At 35.3% G+C, this 17,229-nt stretch overlaps 1 protein-coding gene across 1 annotated transcript; it reads left to right on the top strand.

Annotated features, from left to right (window-relative positions):
• The first annotated feature begins 3,076 nt into the window (after positions 1 to 3,076).
• On the top strand, positions 3,077 to 5,811 carry LOC143633074 (uncharacterized). Its single transcript, XM_077101432.1, has 5 exons — positions 3,077 to 3,285; positions 3,769 to 4,002; positions 4,826 to 4,909; positions 5,010 to 5,139; positions 5,240 to 5,811. The coding sequence occupies exons 1-5, from the start codon at positions 3,077 to 3,079 to the stop codon at positions 5,531 to 5,533; spliced, it is 951 nt and encodes a 316-aa protein (XP_076957547.1). The 3' UTR covers positions 5,534 to 5,811.
• Positions 5,812 to 17,229: the final 11,418 nt, after the last annotated feature.

Genomic DNA, 17,229 nt, shown 5'->3' with positions numbered 1-17,229 from the left:
CAACGCTTCAAACAATACTAAGGCGGCCGAAAAATTTATCATTAAATATTCACCACCTTGTTTCAGGGATTTTTTTCATGTTCGATGTGTTGCACATATCATCAACTTGGTTGTTCAAAAAGGTATCGACAATGAAAACATTTGTGAAGATTTAAAATTCTTTAGACTTATGTTACAAGATGTCTTCAAAAGTGGTAAAAGAAGACATCTTGAATATAAGAACTATTGCAAGTCGGTTGAAAGAAAGTATTTGGGGCCAAATTGGGACGTTCCAACCCGTTGGAACTCAACTTGTCATATGCTAAAGTGTGCTTTTGCCCAACGCCAAACTTTACAATCTTTTCATAACAATCTTGTTGATGAACGCGAGGCCGATATGCTTCCGGAAAGTGTTTGGGTGAATGTCGGTTTTTTGTTGGGGTATCTTGACGTGTTCAAAAACTCAACAACAAAGTTATCGGGAGTCTATTATCCTACTAGTTGTTGGGTTTTGCAAGAATTGTACTACATGTCTTGCACTTTTAAAAACTTTGCGGAGAAGAACAAACTCTTCAAGAATATTGTTGCGGTGATGAAGGAAAAGTTCTTAAAATATTTTGAAAACATATCGCCGGTCTTTACTTGTGCAGCCGCATTAAACCCCTATTGGAATGTTCATGGGGTTAAGACAACGATTGAGGAAATATTCGACAACTTGGGTATGCACGAGATCGACCCGAAGTTGTCGACGGAAGCGAAGGAAAAGTTCAACAAAAGCCTTCAAGACCTTTATGACCATTTTTTTCAAATGTATGGTCCAAGCACGAGATCGTCTTTTGTGAAAAAACAACAACTAGTAGGCCGTGCAAGGACCCACTTATAAACTTGATGAATGCGGTTCGTGAATCGGTATCTAAGAGGCAAAGAGGAAACACACAAACTAGCGAACTTGGTCGATATAGTGGAGCAAACTATGTTGAGGGCGCAACGGTCGACGAAATTCGCAATATTGATTTGTTGGCTTGGTGGAAAGGAAAACAAAACGAATTTCCCATTCTATCCGCCATGGCTCGTGATTTGCTTGTCGTACAAGCCTCAACGGTTGCTTCCGAATCGGTTTTTTCTCTTAGTGGGAGGGTGTTATCTATGCGAAGAACAAAATTAACTCCCGAGTCTCTAGAGGTTTGCATTTGCCTAAAGGACCATTTGGATGCGGTGGATCGTGTACAACACAAGGCGAACTTTGAAGACGAAATACCAATAGAGCGTCCTATTCATGATGAGGAGGCGGAGGACAGGGTTTCTTCCGATAACGAAGACGAGGGTGAAGACGAGAATGAAGACGATGGTGAAGACGAAGAAGCGTTGTAATTTGTGTTTTTTATTTGTTTTAGTAAAATTATTTGTAACAAGTTCAACTAATATTTAGTTTTGATTTGTTTAATTATAACTACTTTTGTTAGTCATGATTATTTTTTTGTTACTTTTTTAATAACGACGAACATTTTATTTATTTAAACAATAACTATTACAAACATTATTAAAACATAAACGATACTAAACATAACAACTAAAAATAAAAAACAAAGTCCGTCGTTTTAATCCGGCGTTCTACAACGATTAAGCGTTGTCACCGGCGGTAGATGCTCGGGTTGTAGAGCCGGACAACTCTCCCACTTCCAATTTTTTAGCATCCAAACTTCTTTTCTCTCGACAATACTTATTCGTATGTTTTCGTAATGTCGAGTTGGACCCTGCTTTAAGAAACTTCGAGCAATATTTGCAACGAGCCATCTCTTGTGAGTCGTTCATGAGACACAAATCGTAATGAACCCAAACATCGGGGCATCGTGTTGTTTTGATCACCATAACAACGTCGTCATTAGTTGCCATTTGTTGTCGGTTTAAGTCTAATTGTGTTTTGGATGGTGTTTTATAGTTTTACGGCTACTTTATTTGAAATTAAAAAAAAACCGGCGGAACTGGTTTTTACGTAATAACCGGTCCCGGTTCCTAAAAGTTGGCATTTTGGGGCATCGGTTCAGGTCGGGAACCGAACCGGTTCTTGACTGGAACCGGTGCCATTTCCTACCCGATGTGAAAAAAATCGGTTCCGAACCGGTTCGGGTATTTCAACTGTACCTGATTTGTGCACGTCTAGTTCTAGGGGTGGCTCAATGGTAAACGTTTGGCTCTTGTGGTAGAAATGACAGTTTATATCAAAACTAACAAATTATCATTTTTACAGTGTAAGTAAATAAAAATTAAACAATAATTTTTGTCAAATTAATATATTTATCATTTAATGCATAGGCTTATTACAGTTCTGGATCTAAACCCAAAAAGTAATATTGTTAAAGTAATATTAAAAGAAAAACAAAAACATATTTAAAAAAAAAAATAAACAAATATGCATAATAATATTGTGATACCAACCATGTATATTAATCTTTGCTTCGTAGGAGTTGTGAAAATTCATCTCTAAGTGAATAATCAAGGGGTGGACTTACCTATCAGTGTTGAGGTTGGACAACCCGTGCATATTAAAATCTCGGCCGACCCTTATGAAATTCTAACATCGATCCTCTTTCAACAACTATAAATTTTTTTCCATGTTACATATCAGTATTTGTAGGTTGTAACTTGTAATTTGTACTCCCTCCGTCCCATTATAAGTGTCCTAGTTTGAATTTTCAAGTCTTTCTTTTGCAACTTGACCGTAAATATTTTTGTTCAAAAATTATATCAATGTAAAATACGTTTAAAACTCAATCCATTCATATATTTTACATCAAGTATTATATAACACAAACAAAAATATTGTAGGTAAAAATTAAACAAGAAAGACTAGAAAAATCAAATGGGACGGATGAAGTAATTAAGAGTGATTAAGAATTAAAAAAAAGGAGTAATTAGGACACTTGGCTTGAAATTAGAAAAATGTTAGATTCAAAACGGGCAGTGGTTTTCAACATGATTCGGATCCCGCCGACCCAATAAACATTTTCCCGCCATCAACTCCTCCTCCACCCAATCAATCACATAACATGGACTGAAAACCCTAGACATCCTACTCATTCTCATTCCTCCAGTGGAAATGGTGAGTAATAAGAGGATACAAGAAAAGAGTGACGAGTATGAGCAGTCTCGAGAGGAACGGATCAAGCAGAACCTTCAGCGGATGCAGAGTCTCGGCATTGTCGACCTCTCTCGTAACCTGAAGCCCAAGCCCAAACCCAAACCCAAAGCCGCCGGTCCACAGAAACCCTCGGTTTCGTTGTTCGGTTCACCCAGACGATCCTCTAGGTATTTTAGGCTTTCATTTTCATACATTTTACTTTCTGAGAATAATAATAATAATCATAAGTTACAATATAATATTGCCTCTTTATGTTAGTGATTAGATCTTGATTATACAATTAACATTTTTAATATTTAATATCCGATTTCTTCACTTTAATGTTTGTTTGTTTGTTTGGTTTGGGGATTTTATTGTTTTTTTTCTTAGAAATGGAACTTCGGTTCGGTTTTGTGTGCAACTAAACCCGAAAAAAGCCAAATTGAACCGCTAGGTTTACATTTTCTTTAGTTTATAACTAGTTTGTAAATGGATACTGATTAGTTAATTATTAACTAACAAAAATGTTCAAGTCCAAATTCATTATTTTTTTCAAGCCCAAATGACAAAACTGAAACCATCTGTTAATAATTTGTTTACACCTGTTATTGATGGGGTGTTTATGTTTTAAAGGGGTATGATGTTTCTTCAACTTTTGTGACATGTTATAGGATAAAGATCTTGCCCACTGTTAGTTATAAAGAGAGGCGCACACCAAAAGAAAAGGTTGTCAAGAATGTTGTAATTGTAATAAAGGAAGGTTCAAAATCTGAGGTCTATACCGAAGACCATGAGAAGATGTTGGGCGATCACAAAGAAACCTGGAAACTTGCGGTGGATGGGTATGATGATGAGGGGAACCGCATTTATGATAGATTTGCAGGAAAGAGCTGCCATCAATGCAGGTTTTGAGCTCTTTAGTTTCTTTTTTTTTCTTATTTATATGCTGCCCAACTGCATAATGTATAGTAAAGTATGAGTTTTTAGAAAAGATATTTTACCTCTTATGGTGTATATCTTGATTTTAGAGTATAGACTTGACAAGTTAGACACATACTATATAGTAAATAACTAATAAATAAGACTTTCTGGCTTACTCGAACAATAACTTAAACATCTTTCTATGTTGGAACATGATAACAACCTGGTACCAAAAAGTCTAAAAGTGGTGCCAATTTAGATATAGTTAAAAGAGTTTTTTTTTCATATAATATGCTTTAGCAACCTTATTTTGTTAGCCCTTAAAGTCTTTACTCCGTTATTGATAGTTTACTAATGCTAGTGGTTGCAATTCTTGACACAACATGAAAATAATCAGGTTTTTGGTTGTTGTGTCTGACCTGTTTACTAATCAGTCTGTTCGGTTTGACTTGTTTAATTTGTTTAATTAAACGACTTGTGTTCAGGCTGACTTGTTTAGATTGTTTAAGTAAACATGTTGATCCAACAACCCGCTTAGTTAAACATGTTTAACTATGCATGAATGCTGTTAAAACAAACGAAGATGTCAATGAAGTTTATGAGTCTATTTGACGAAAACTGCATATCTATAGACTGTTTAAGCAAGCATGTCTTCAGTATATACCATTGCCATATATATAGGGTTTTGGTTTTCTCAAAACTAAGGGTTTTCATTCTATATAGATATACTCATGATGGTGCTTATGACGTATGAGTCCATTTAATGAAATCCACATATTTACTCAGCCGCTAATTGGTATTTTGCAGGCAGAAAACGACAGGTCTTCGTACTAGATGCTGCAAGTGTACAAGTGTTCAAGGACAGTTCTGTGGTGATTGCTTGTTCATGAGGTTAAGTAAAAGATTATGTTTTTTTTATTGAAAAACAGAACATTTTGTCACTTGAATTGTATTTCTCAATTATAAGCATGCATGCCGGTCAACTGTGCAGATATGGAGAGAATGTTATAGAAGCAAATGCAAATCCCGAGTGGGTTTGTCCTGTCTGTAGAGATATATGCAACTGCAGTCGCTGTCGCAGAAACAAAGGGTGGGAACCCACTGGAAATCTTTACAGGAAGGTTAATTTCATCAACCTATAATATCCAAAATACCACTTAACAATAACATAATTATGACCAAGAGTAGCGAGTATTAGTAATATTTGTGTTAAAAATTCAGGCATTACACCTTGGGTACAAGTCAGTGGCTCATTATCTCATTCACACCTGCGGGCCTCATGGAAAGCAAGAAGACATTGATGATGAAACTGAGTGCTCACCAACAGATAAGCTGTTGGATGAAAAAGTTGATGATAACATGGATGAAGATGTCAAACTTGTTTCATCTAAAAAAATCACCAAACATGGTAAAGGTGATGACGATGATGCTGATTCAGATTATAAGTCTGATCCTCATGGTGATGATGATGATGATGATGGTGATGAAGAAGATGATTCTAGTGAGGATGATTAGATGCATTACAGTGGTTGATAAATGATAACTGTTTTTTGGAATCAGTCTTTGTTTTTGGGTACCTGAAGTGGTCATAATCAGTCTTGTTTCTATAGTAGTGCTGCATTTTTTTTTTGTTACAAGACTGAAATTTGGTTAATATGTTAGGTTTCAAAAGGTACCATTAACATGTAGAAGTTTGATGTTTGAATCCAACTTATCTAGTTTTATGCTTTTATCTCTAGTAGAAGTCTCAGTTTTTGTTTGTTTGCTTGATACGGTTCAATTAGAATAGCGACAAGTTCTAGAGGAAAGGAGGGGAGGGCAAAGCTTAGTTTTTCAATTAATACAATTCTAACTGTAATAAAATATTTTACTACTTATTTTATTTCTTTTTTTGAGGAGTTAAGTTAAGCGAGTTGATAGTTTACGTGAAAAAAAACCTGAACCAGGAACCGGACTCGAAAAAAAACCTGAAACCAGTTTTTTTTATACCCTAGTTTTTAATACTTGAATTTGACCCTACCTGTAGGGTACGGATAGGGTATGCATTTTAGTACCAAAACCCGTACCCAAACTGAACCTGATTTGTACCCGGTAATACATGAAAACCCGAACAGGTTCCATACCCGAAACCGGGTTTTTCCAATATCCGATCTATACCTGAAAATAACTGGAAAATACCTGAAAAATACCCCTAAAAAGTGCAACCCCTAAAAAATTTTAATTTATACTCGGAAAACCCCCCCGAAAATATGGTTTTTTCAATACCGGGAAATAGGGTATTCAAATACTTGGTTTTAGAATATCCGGTTTCTATACCCAACCCGAACCCGATACATAGGGTATGGTTTTTAGAGGCAATACCCGGACCCGAACCCGACTCGGGTATTGCTAATACCCGATCATACCCGAACCCGGACGTTTCTAATACCCGATTTGTGCACCTCTAGTTTCCACGGCATTAGTAAGAACATGGAACTTATGACTTATGAAGCAGTGCATAGTTGGAGTCTTTGTTACTTTTGCACTTTGTTTAATTTGTAGGAATTCGTTTGTATTTAAAAAAAATTAAAACACCATATAAAATTAATTAAATTACAATACAAAATCAAACAAAACAGTAAATTACTGCTTTTACCACTTGAATGAACAAATAAACAAGGCGATGAAGTAGAAAGGATATTCGTGTTAGACACGGGCACTTTAAAACAAATTTTGAATCTTCTAAGAGAACTATTTTGTTTCTTAGTAAACGACAAAAGAAGACTTGACCCCCAAAAGGTGTACCTTGAAGACAACGAAGCAAAAATTATAAAGAAACTGTCGAAGAAAATTTGAGTATCGTGCGCCTCAAGGTGTGTTTGCAACTAGGAACCACCCAGTACTGTAGTGAAAAGAGATGTCTCAATGGTCCACAAAACTAAAGACAAAAATATATTCGCATTAAACGTCTTTATTGCATTTTATTTGGTTTTATGAGTTTTGACTGAAATTGACTTGACTGTACGCTTAAGTGGAAACTGACTGCAACATCAAGGAGAACGCACCACTAAACAATCTTGCGTTGCGCAGGCTTGCACGCTCTTTAAAGCGCCACATTGTCTCTGGCCTAGTGTGGGAGTTAAAGTTGCTTTGCACCTTTTGGGGCTAGGCTTGTTTATCTCTTCCTAAGGTAATTAATTTGTAAGAAGTACTTTCTCAAGGTGGTACGATTTCCCACACATTAGTTATTTTACTTGATGCATATTTATACTTTCAAATCAGAAAACCACATTCAGTTCCCGACCCGACCCGACCCATGAAACACCAAGAACAAGTAGTAGTTTCCCGCCAAAAATCAAAACCACATTCCGACACCTGGTCTCCACTCCAAACCCTAGGCTTCTTCCACTGATCAGCTACACATTAGCGAGTGAATGCTGCAAGCACCAACCCCAAAAGAGTGACGACTACGAGAGGAACGAATCAAACAGAACCTTCAACGCCTGCAGACTCTCGGCATTGTTGAGCTCTCTCGCAATCTCAAACCGCCTCCGAAACCGAAATCTCTTCGTCCGCAGAAACCCTCGGTTTCGTTGTCCGGTTCCACGAGACGATCCTCTAGGTATATTAGGTTTTCATACATTGTACTTTACTTTTATAATAATAATTATAGCAATAATTACAATATCCATTTAGTTATGTTAGTGATTAGATTACTTCATATTATTAATGCTTGTTTGGTTGGGGATTTTGTCATAGATTTAAGGTGTTAATTAGAGTTACTAGGTTATTTTGACCTCTTAATAATCATTTCTTCTTATAACTCATTAATCTATTTGATGCATTTCATAATTTGTCTTTTACATTTGTCACTACCAGACATTAATGACAACCATGGTTTCCCGAGACGATCTTCTAGGTATACATTTCAAATTTGGGTCCGTTTTGGACTTAAACGAAACCAAAAACCAAAACTTCGGTTTTTAAATTTCGAAAACAGTTTGGTATTGCTTTATTCTGCGTTTGTTTGAGCTTGGAAATCAATTTGTTAATTAATAGCTAATTGATTATTATACAATTGGGCTAAAATTTTATGTCGCATACATATTCATTTCTTATAAATTACTTTGACATAAATAATAAAAGTTTGAAAAATCTATAAATATAAATCCGGTTTGGTTTTTATTACATGCAAAAACATAAAACCAAACATTATTGGTTTGGTCGGTTTCGGATCCGCTCGTTTGGTTTCATGCACAACCCTATTTGCAATATATATCTCGTTATGTTATGATTAGATCTTGTTTATGCAACTAAAATGCTCAGTCGCTGCTAAGGATCTGATTTCTTCACTTTAATGCTTGTTTGGCTAGGGGATTTATTATGGATTTAAGGTGTTTAGGGCTATTAGGCTGTTTTAATTTGTTTAATATGTTGATAGTCGTTTCGTCTTAAGTAATCAATCCATTTGAACCATTCATTAATTAGTTTACACCTATTACAACCAGACATCGAAAATTGGGGATTAAAGGTCGTGATTTGTTTTAAAGGGACATGATCTTATTTGTTCTTGAACATTTGTAACATTGTATAGGATAAAGGTCTTGCCCACTGTTAGTTATTCAGAGACGCACCTTGCAAAAGCAAAAGTTGTGACTGTCGAAATTGCAATAAGGATGTGCCATCAATGCAGGTTTTGGATTCTTCACTTCCTTTTTTTTGTTATTTATATGCTACAATATGTTTTATTAATTGATATCTTTCAGGCAGAAAACGACAGGTCTTCGTACTAGATGCTGCAAGTGTACAAGTGGTCAAGGACAGTTCTGTGGTGATTGTTTGTTCAGGAGGTTAAGTACAAGACCCTTTCTTCCTAGTTCAGTTTATTATTTTGTCAATATTTATCAACTACAAGCATACATGTTTGTCCTCTGTAGATATGGGGAGAATATTCTAGAAGCAAATGCAAATCCAGGTTGGATTTGTCCTGTCTGTAGAGATATATGCAACTGCTGTATCTGCCGCAGATTAAAAGGGTGGGAACTCACCCGAGATATTTACAACAAGGTTAGCCTGATCAACCTTACATATCCAAAATACCACTTATTAGTTAAAAGTTATGACCAAGAATGATGAATATTAGTAATATCTATGTTTGCATTGTTTCAGGCATTACGCCTTGGGTACCAGTCAGTGGCTCATTATCTCTCGCACACCGAAAGCAAGAACACAGAGATCACGAAACCTCATGAAGATGACAACGAATAGATAAATGATAAATGTTTTACTGAATCAATTCGGTTTTTTGGGTACTTGAAGTGGTCACAATCAGTACTGTGCTTATGCTACTGCTGCAATTTTGAGTTTCAAGACTGAAAACTGTGGATAGTATATTAGTTTCGAAAGGTACCGTTAGCAATCCAATGATTTTGAAAACAACAAATAACCTATCTTACAAAGGTTTAGTTGTCCATGCACAATTTGTCTTTAAATATCGTTGTGCCGAGACATGATTTGGAACAGGTGGGACTTTTTCATTGGTTGTGAAAATCGCCGGGCCGCATAATTTATTTTAAAAAACCGTCAGGCCGCCTAATTTGAGTAGACCATCTTGTTGTGATTGGTTTCTGATGTTAAAACACATTCACCATTTTCCTTCAGAAACAAACTTTCATTTCACTGCAACTTCCTTTTCAAAGTTCTTTGCGCTTTGCAATTTAACTTTGGAAGATGATTCTTTATTGTTGTCATTTGTCTTCAAATTTGGAGGTTTGTTTGCTAACATTGCATGTCTAATAATTTTGCTTGCAAAACTTTTGAGCTATACAAGTTTCACCTTTGTTATGCCACTTGGTTTTATGTATCTTAATTTAGAATTATCATCAGAACTTTCAACAAAATCTAAAACCTGAACACATACCCAACACACTTTACTCTAGACGTTCCAATCCCATTTAAATGACTTAACATAAAGTTTAAACAGTCCAAGGAAACAAATAGAAAATCATCATGCAGTTAACAAACAAAACCCAAAACATATTAGTATGTGATTAGACAAACATATATAATTTTTAAGTTCATAACAAAACAGTCTACCAGGATGAGGATCATGACATAAGACCACTAACTCCTTGTGCCATATATGTCATGGAAGAGATCCTGAAACTCCTTCGGGATTTCATTGCCTTGGTCTGGGTCATAATATTGAAAACCGGGTTTGGGAGGATGAAATGAAGAATGAGAAATCTGTGGAAACTGAACTTCACTGGATCCACTGGCTTGCTTCCAAGCGTTTTGTAGTTGCTCATGTTCTGCTCGTAAAAGTAACGACGCCTCTCTCGATGTCCCATATCTGGTTCATGTTTATTTTGGCGTATTAGTTATATCACATATAGTTAGATCATATTACAAATGAAACTGCTTATTAAAATAAATAAATTGCTTTTTAATGGTAGTATCTTTTGTTAAACCTCCAATAAAAATCTTGTAGCAATTCAGTGAAAAAATATCATGTTTATGTCAATAATATATGCATATTGAAAACCTAGGTAGTGAATTTGAGACTTAAGTCGAAGGATTACAATGGGCAAGCTTCTTGTATGCATGTTTCATATATTAAATTAACTTCATCTCCAACATCATAATCTGTCACACCCCGACAAAAAGGCGGCGGAACATGTCGGCGAGACGTTTAATTGGACATGAACTCAATAACACTAATAAGTGACAATAATTAATCAACTCATTTCATTTATCCAACATCATGTATGAATTGATTAAAAAGATGAGATACAATAATGTAAACAACAACACAATGTTAATCCATAAAAATACCCTATCGGTATAATTAAACATGTCTATAAGTCTTCATGATCAACCTATAATAATTCTTGTAGTATGCATAAAGCAATAACTTTGATCAACACGAATGTTGGTGATCAATAAACTAGTTTTGTATATAATGAGACAAAGTCACAATTCATATGTGTAAAATAGAACATCGTAACAACCATTGTAAATGTAATGTAAATAATTGAGGCTCCTTTCTTACAGTTAGCAACCATATTACAAGGAGAGTGTAATGAGGCCCTATTCTATCGGGCACAAATCCAAAATGGACCAAACTAGCCTTTAATGTGCAAAGGCATGCCTTAGGATGACATACACACCTAAATCAACCAATGTTGAAGAAGGGAAACAATGAAATATAGTTATAAGACTTTTACGGTGTGAGCCCGGATAGTTGTGTAACATCCTAACCTAAGGCGGAACATGTCGGGGCGATACATTGATTGTTCAAAAGCTCGGGGACACTCATTAAAACGACAATACTTTTTATATTGTTAAGATCATTCATCACATTACAATAATCAACAAACTTATTACAAACTAGGTTAGTAACCAATGTAATATACGAGTTGAAATATAATATTTTCATTTAAACGAATAAATATAAAGATGTATTTATAAAATCGAATAAATTAAGAATTACAGAAGACAAAAAGAATTATACAATGAAGTTATCATATATCTCTAAACTTTATGTATATACGACATCTGTAGTCTTGTATGAAAGTTTACCATCTTCATAAAAAATATTACTTTTAGTCTATTGTTGGTTTTAACTATATGGATAACATAGCATACAACTAACCATGACTGAAACTGGCTGTTTTGAAAATAAACTAACCCTTGAAAGTGATTGGCGTTGATTTTTATTAACCGTCGTTGCGAAACAAACAACAAACAGAAACTGACTCCTTTAAAATTTGCCTGAAATTCTTTTATCTCATGGTATAAGATTAGTTCTTGAAATTAAAGTGTGATCTCTTATATTGGTTCTAGATTCGACTTCAGCTTCAATAACACGATTACAAACTCTTTTTACTTGTAGTCTCCGATATTAACAATGTTAGTTCCTGATTTAAAGTGCTTCCTTCCTCATGAAAAGTCTTTATCAAATTCGCTGGACACGTGGATGTGAAAGGGGTTGGACTATGAGGTAGTTTCCACGGGAATTGCAAATGACCAGCGGGTGGCTCTTATGGGTGTCCTGAGTGACCCCCGAGTGTTATTATGTGGATCGTTGGACATTTTTACTACCCTACCTCTATAGTTACCCCATTAAACTTTATCTCTTGTACTACGGGTTATTTTGCATTTTTTTTATATTTATATATATGTTTTGGATTTTAATTTTATTTATTGTAAGAAAGTTAATAATATACATATGATTTAATAATAAAAGGGTTTCCCAAATAAACGAGATATTATAACCGGTTTAAAGGCAATCTGGGTCTGGGGAGACCCTGCCCCGCTTATTTTGTTTTACTATAAAAATGTTTCTTTATTATAAATAATATATTTTTAAAAAAAAAACTGAATATTAATTTTTAGTATATTATTATTTTATAGGATTTTCATATAAAATATTTGGTAAAATTCAATTTTAATTTAGTGAGACGTTGTAGCATAGAAGTCGGGTCAAAACCAATTACACTAATATGGTGGGTTGAATAATAATAAGTTAATAAAAAGGGCAAAAGAAACACCCCTTGATAATGATAATTATTATTATTAGTTTGTTTCTAGGGTTTGAATGTGTAGTTGATTTTAACAGTGCGTAAGTTCCAGATAAAATAATATAATCGGGTATGGAAGGGATATACCTCTCTCCGAGATACCCGTAGCTCTGAAACGCAGGGACTGCTAATTCGAATTTTGTTTTTAAGTATTTAGGAATCATGGAACATGAGGGATATATGTACGTTCTTGTGATTACGGCTTAGTTCACAACCACCTGCGCAGTTGCTCACTCCAAATGGATACCCGTCTGATGCCTCGTTGCAGTTGATGAGGTCAGTGCCGCATGCTAATTATTAATTATATGTATGTTTGAATGTTGTTCTTTGTTTGTTGATATCATGCGTATATAGGGGCATTGTTGAAGGCCTTGAATATTTGCATTCTCAAAAGCTTATTCACGGGGATCTCAACCCTTCCCACGTCTTGGTATCGAGAAATACTGCCCAACTTTCCGGTTTAGGTTTTTGCAGACGTATTGATGAGGCAGCTACTAATGGTAACATATTCGATCGTTTAGATATTTATGTTTCCCGATTTACACTTTTTTTCATATCAGTTTCAGGAACTAAAGGCAGGAGGAAGTACTTTGTGTTATATCTTTCATATTTATATTTAAGTTATGTATTTGTTAGGCCAAAGGCATCAGAGGTACCACTCCATCCTCTTTTTTGGAATGCCAAGGAGCGAATGCAGTTTCTGTGGGTTGCGAGTCTGAGGGCACATGGTAAAGGCGAGAAAGCTAGTGTAGTTGCTGAAGCATTAAAAGTCTGCAGTCCTAAGGCTTTCCAAGATTGTTCATTCGATTCTGAATTTATCAACGAGATGAAACCGTTCGACAAAGACAGTGTTCTAGACTTTCTCCGTATTATTCAAATAACAGAAACATACTATTATTACAATAGTCCTCCTGTGAACTTTGAGGTTCGCTTTTAACGACATTCAGGTTATGTAAGTTAAGGCTGTTAACATTAAACGATCAACAAAAGATAAAATTTAACTAAAAATCATTGTTTTACAATATGTTTAAGCCAATCCAGTACATTAATTATTAATAATTCTAAAAAGAGTATAGAGGGATTTAACTCATCTGCGAGCATGTTTAAATGTTACCCATTCTGACTCCTTGTTTTTAACTGCTTGAAACACAGGAGCTGCTGGGACCTAAGCTGGAAGATGTTGACTGCTACTTTCGCAGAAAGTTTCCTTACCTGTTGCTGGAGGTATATTATGTTATGCATCGATACTGCAAGGAAGAAGGATGGTTCGGCGTACTCGCAGAACAGGCAAATTAGACCTAGCTTTATGTTAATGGGCCTTTTTATGCTGCATTGATTTCTTAGAGGACCCAACTTTATGTTAATGTTCGGTGCGCACCCAACTTTATGCTAATGGGCTTTTTTTAATGACTAAATAGAGAAGTAAGCATGGTTATATATTTGATTACAAAAGACCGTCTTGCTTCGCTTGCTGCTACGCCCGTTTTCTTCAAAAACTTTCATAGATTACTCTATTCCTTTTGCTTTTTGACCCTTGTTTAATCATCTGGGAGCCAATATTTGTTTGGTGTTAAGTTTAATTTTAGATGATTATGAATATTATGTATGTTAAAAAGTTATTTGCTGACATTTTATGTTCTCTTTGGCTTTATGACTGGTGTTTTAGCTAGAATGGTAGTGTCTACCACTTTTGTTGTGCTAGGATCAGATGCCATCTACTTCCATTCGTAACACCACAAATTAGATGCTCCATCATATGTTTAATGGGAGGCTTTAGCACAGTACCTATTGCAAAGTGATTAATAGAACCTTTTAGTAAAAACATTATTAAAAGCCTAATGAATGCTGAGTGAAAGTGAAACACAACAATTTTACATGTTGAATTTCATTTACATAAATGATCCTAATTTGATATACTCCAATTCGATTTCTAGATGAAATTCATCACTGAAATCAATCAGTAGCCAAAGATTAGACATTCCTCTTAGGTGGCCTAGAGCGAGTAAAATGTCGCGGTGGGGGGTGTCTTTTCTTTAAAGAACAAAAGAAAGACTGGATTGTACTTTTCAATAATCATATTCATTCCACTCTATGTTTAGTCAAATGAAAAGGTTAAATTTAAAATTTAAATAGGATAATGTCGAATTCGAATTTTAACCTCACGAAGTAAAAATAAGTTTTGATAGGTTATAAGTAATTTTTAACCAAGTTGTGTATTGCCCGCTAGGAATTTAAGCCCCAAGTTAACGAACATTAATATAACCTAGAAATAGAACTCACCATATCTAGCTTATTGTAACTTCTGCCAATGACTAATTTGAACCACACTAGTCAACACAAACAATCAGTACTAACATGCAATCATACACATCATAAGATCATCATAACAAAACCACTAAATCATACAACAAATAAAACATCAAAAATATAAACAACGTCCTAGAATCATCACATCCAAATAATTACTAAGGCTTTTATCCAGAATGATGAACAAAACTAAAAACTCAATCAAAGAAATCATGTTTAGATAAGAAAAGACGATAAAATCAGCACAGAGAGAATCTCGATGTACGGTGGTAACGAATTCCTGGTTCTGATATGCAATCTTTAAGCTCCTGATCCGTTCTCGATCTTCAGTCCTCGTTAAAAGTTGTCTATGTGTAGCGCCCCACCAAGGCGGAAACACGGAACATACAATATATTGATTCATCAAGAACACATTGCTTACAATAGAATGCCAATCGTGCATTCTAAACTTACAAGTACTTAAAAGTATAGTATTATTACAATATGCATAAGCAAGAGGCTAGTATTATTTCTAAATCTTCTTCATGTAATCGTAGCAAGCAACCTTCTATTCGAGTATCCTGAAAAACATGCTTGAAAACGCCAGCTAAAAATAGATGGTGAGCTCACATGTTTACATTATCACAAATATATATTTAGTAAAATCATTTACTCTTTCTTGTAAAGTGGCTTTTATACAACTAATTTCATTAAAAACTTACACGGTAACAAATGATAGGAATCATAATTTCCTATAAAGACGTTCACGTTATTATACAAAGAATAACTTCAGTTTCACTAAGAGCTTCAATCGATGGATCCGATCATATTGATCAATCACATGATCTAGTTATATGATATATGCATATGTATAATAGGCTTGATATGTTAATGAAGTGTTGAGTGAATAATTGGACAGAGTAACGACAAGGGATAAATAGTGTTAAAAACACTTAAATTAATCTAAGGTTAAACAACCTATATATAGAAGACGAATGTCATTCGTTACGCATTCTGTAACGAATGACCCTCATTCGTCTTCATTACATAAGTAACCAAATGGTATAGCGAATGACTCATTTGCTATACCCCATTCGTCAACATTCCATGACGAATGGATACATTACATAACGATTAATGTCCATTCGTTAAACATCCTTAACAAATGGACAGTGATAAATATGATTGGTCTCATTCGTTAAACATCCTTAATCGTTACGCATTCTGTAACGAATGACCCTCATTCGCCTTCATTACATAAGTAACCAAATGGTATAGCGAATGACTCATTCGCTATACCCCATTCGTCAACATTCCATGACGAATAGATACATTACATAACGATTAATGTCCATTCGTTAAACATCCTTAACGAATGGACAGTGATAAATACGATTGGTCTCATTCGTTAAACATCCTTAACGAATGAGCCATAACCTTAACAAATGGGACTTATAAATTACTAAACTGCCCTTACATTAAAATAATAATAAATTACAAACGATTACAAAGACTCGCGATGACCAAAACCGTGCACTAACAAACACCCCCTCGTCTCGTGCTCTTTGTCTTTACTTTATTAAAATCTCTTAGTCTTCCAATCACGACTACTATTGTGTGCGACTACCCAGAAGTGTTCCCTGAGGATCTTCTGGGGTTGCCACCGGAGCGTGAGATAGAATTTCAGATAGACTTAGTACCAGGAGCATAGCCCGTCACGAAAGCACCTTACCGCCTGGCGCCATCTGAGATGAAAGAATTGATGTCCCAACTGCAAGAACTCCTCGATAAAGGCTTTATCAGACCAAGTGTTTCCCCGTGGGGTGCACCAGTGTTGTTTGTTAAGAAGAATGATGGAAGTATGAGAATGTGCATAGACTATCGTGAGTTGAATAAGCTTATGGTGAAGAATAGATATCCGTTGCCATGGATTGATGATTTGTTTGATCAACTACAATGTTCGAGTTGGTTTTCACGAATAGACCTTAGATCAGGCTATCATCAGCTGAAAGTGAAAGAGGCAGACATCCCTAATACAGTGTTTTGGATGCGGTATGGACACTACGAGTTCCTCGTGATGTCGTTCGGTCTAACGAACGCCCATGCAACATTTATGGATATGATGAATAAGGTATGTCGGCCGATGTTAGATAAGTCAGTTATCGTCTTCATTGACGATATATTGATTTATTCTAAGAGCGAGTCTGATCATGCCGAGCATCTAAAAGAAGTATTAGAGAAGATGAAGGAAGAGAAGTTGTATGCTAAGTTTTCGATGTGCGCATTTTGGTTGCGGGAAATGTAGTTTTTAGGTCACGTAATCAATCCTGAAGTGATTGCCGTGGACCCAGCTAAGATTGAGGC

This window comes from Bidens hawaiensis, unplaced genomic scaffold, assembly GCF_021521415.1.
Source record: "Bidens hawaiensis isolate Kalapana, Puna unplaced genomic scaffold, B.hawaiensis_p1.1 tig00006607_1, whole genome shotgun sequence".
In the NCBI taxonomy this organism is placed as follows: domain Eukaryota; kingdom Viridiplantae; phylum Streptophyta; class Magnoliopsida; order Asterales; family Asteraceae; genus Bidens; species Bidens hawaiensis.
Note: the sequence above shows the minus strand (reverse complement) of the source record. Positions and strands in the feature narration are given on the sequence as shown.

Coding starts and splice junctions, on each gene's coding strand:
- LOC143633074 (XM_077101432.1), top strand. CDS start 3,077: ATGGTGAGTAATAAGAGGATACAAGAAAAGAGTGACGAGTATGAGCAG. Junction 3,286..3,768: donor TCACCCAGACGATCCTCTAG/GTATTTTAGGCT, acceptor GACATGTTATAG/GATAAAGATCTTGCCCACTG. Junction 5,140..5,239: donor CTGGAAATCTTTACAGGAAG/GTTAATTTCATC, acceptor TTAAAAATTCAG/GCATTACACCTTGGGTACAA.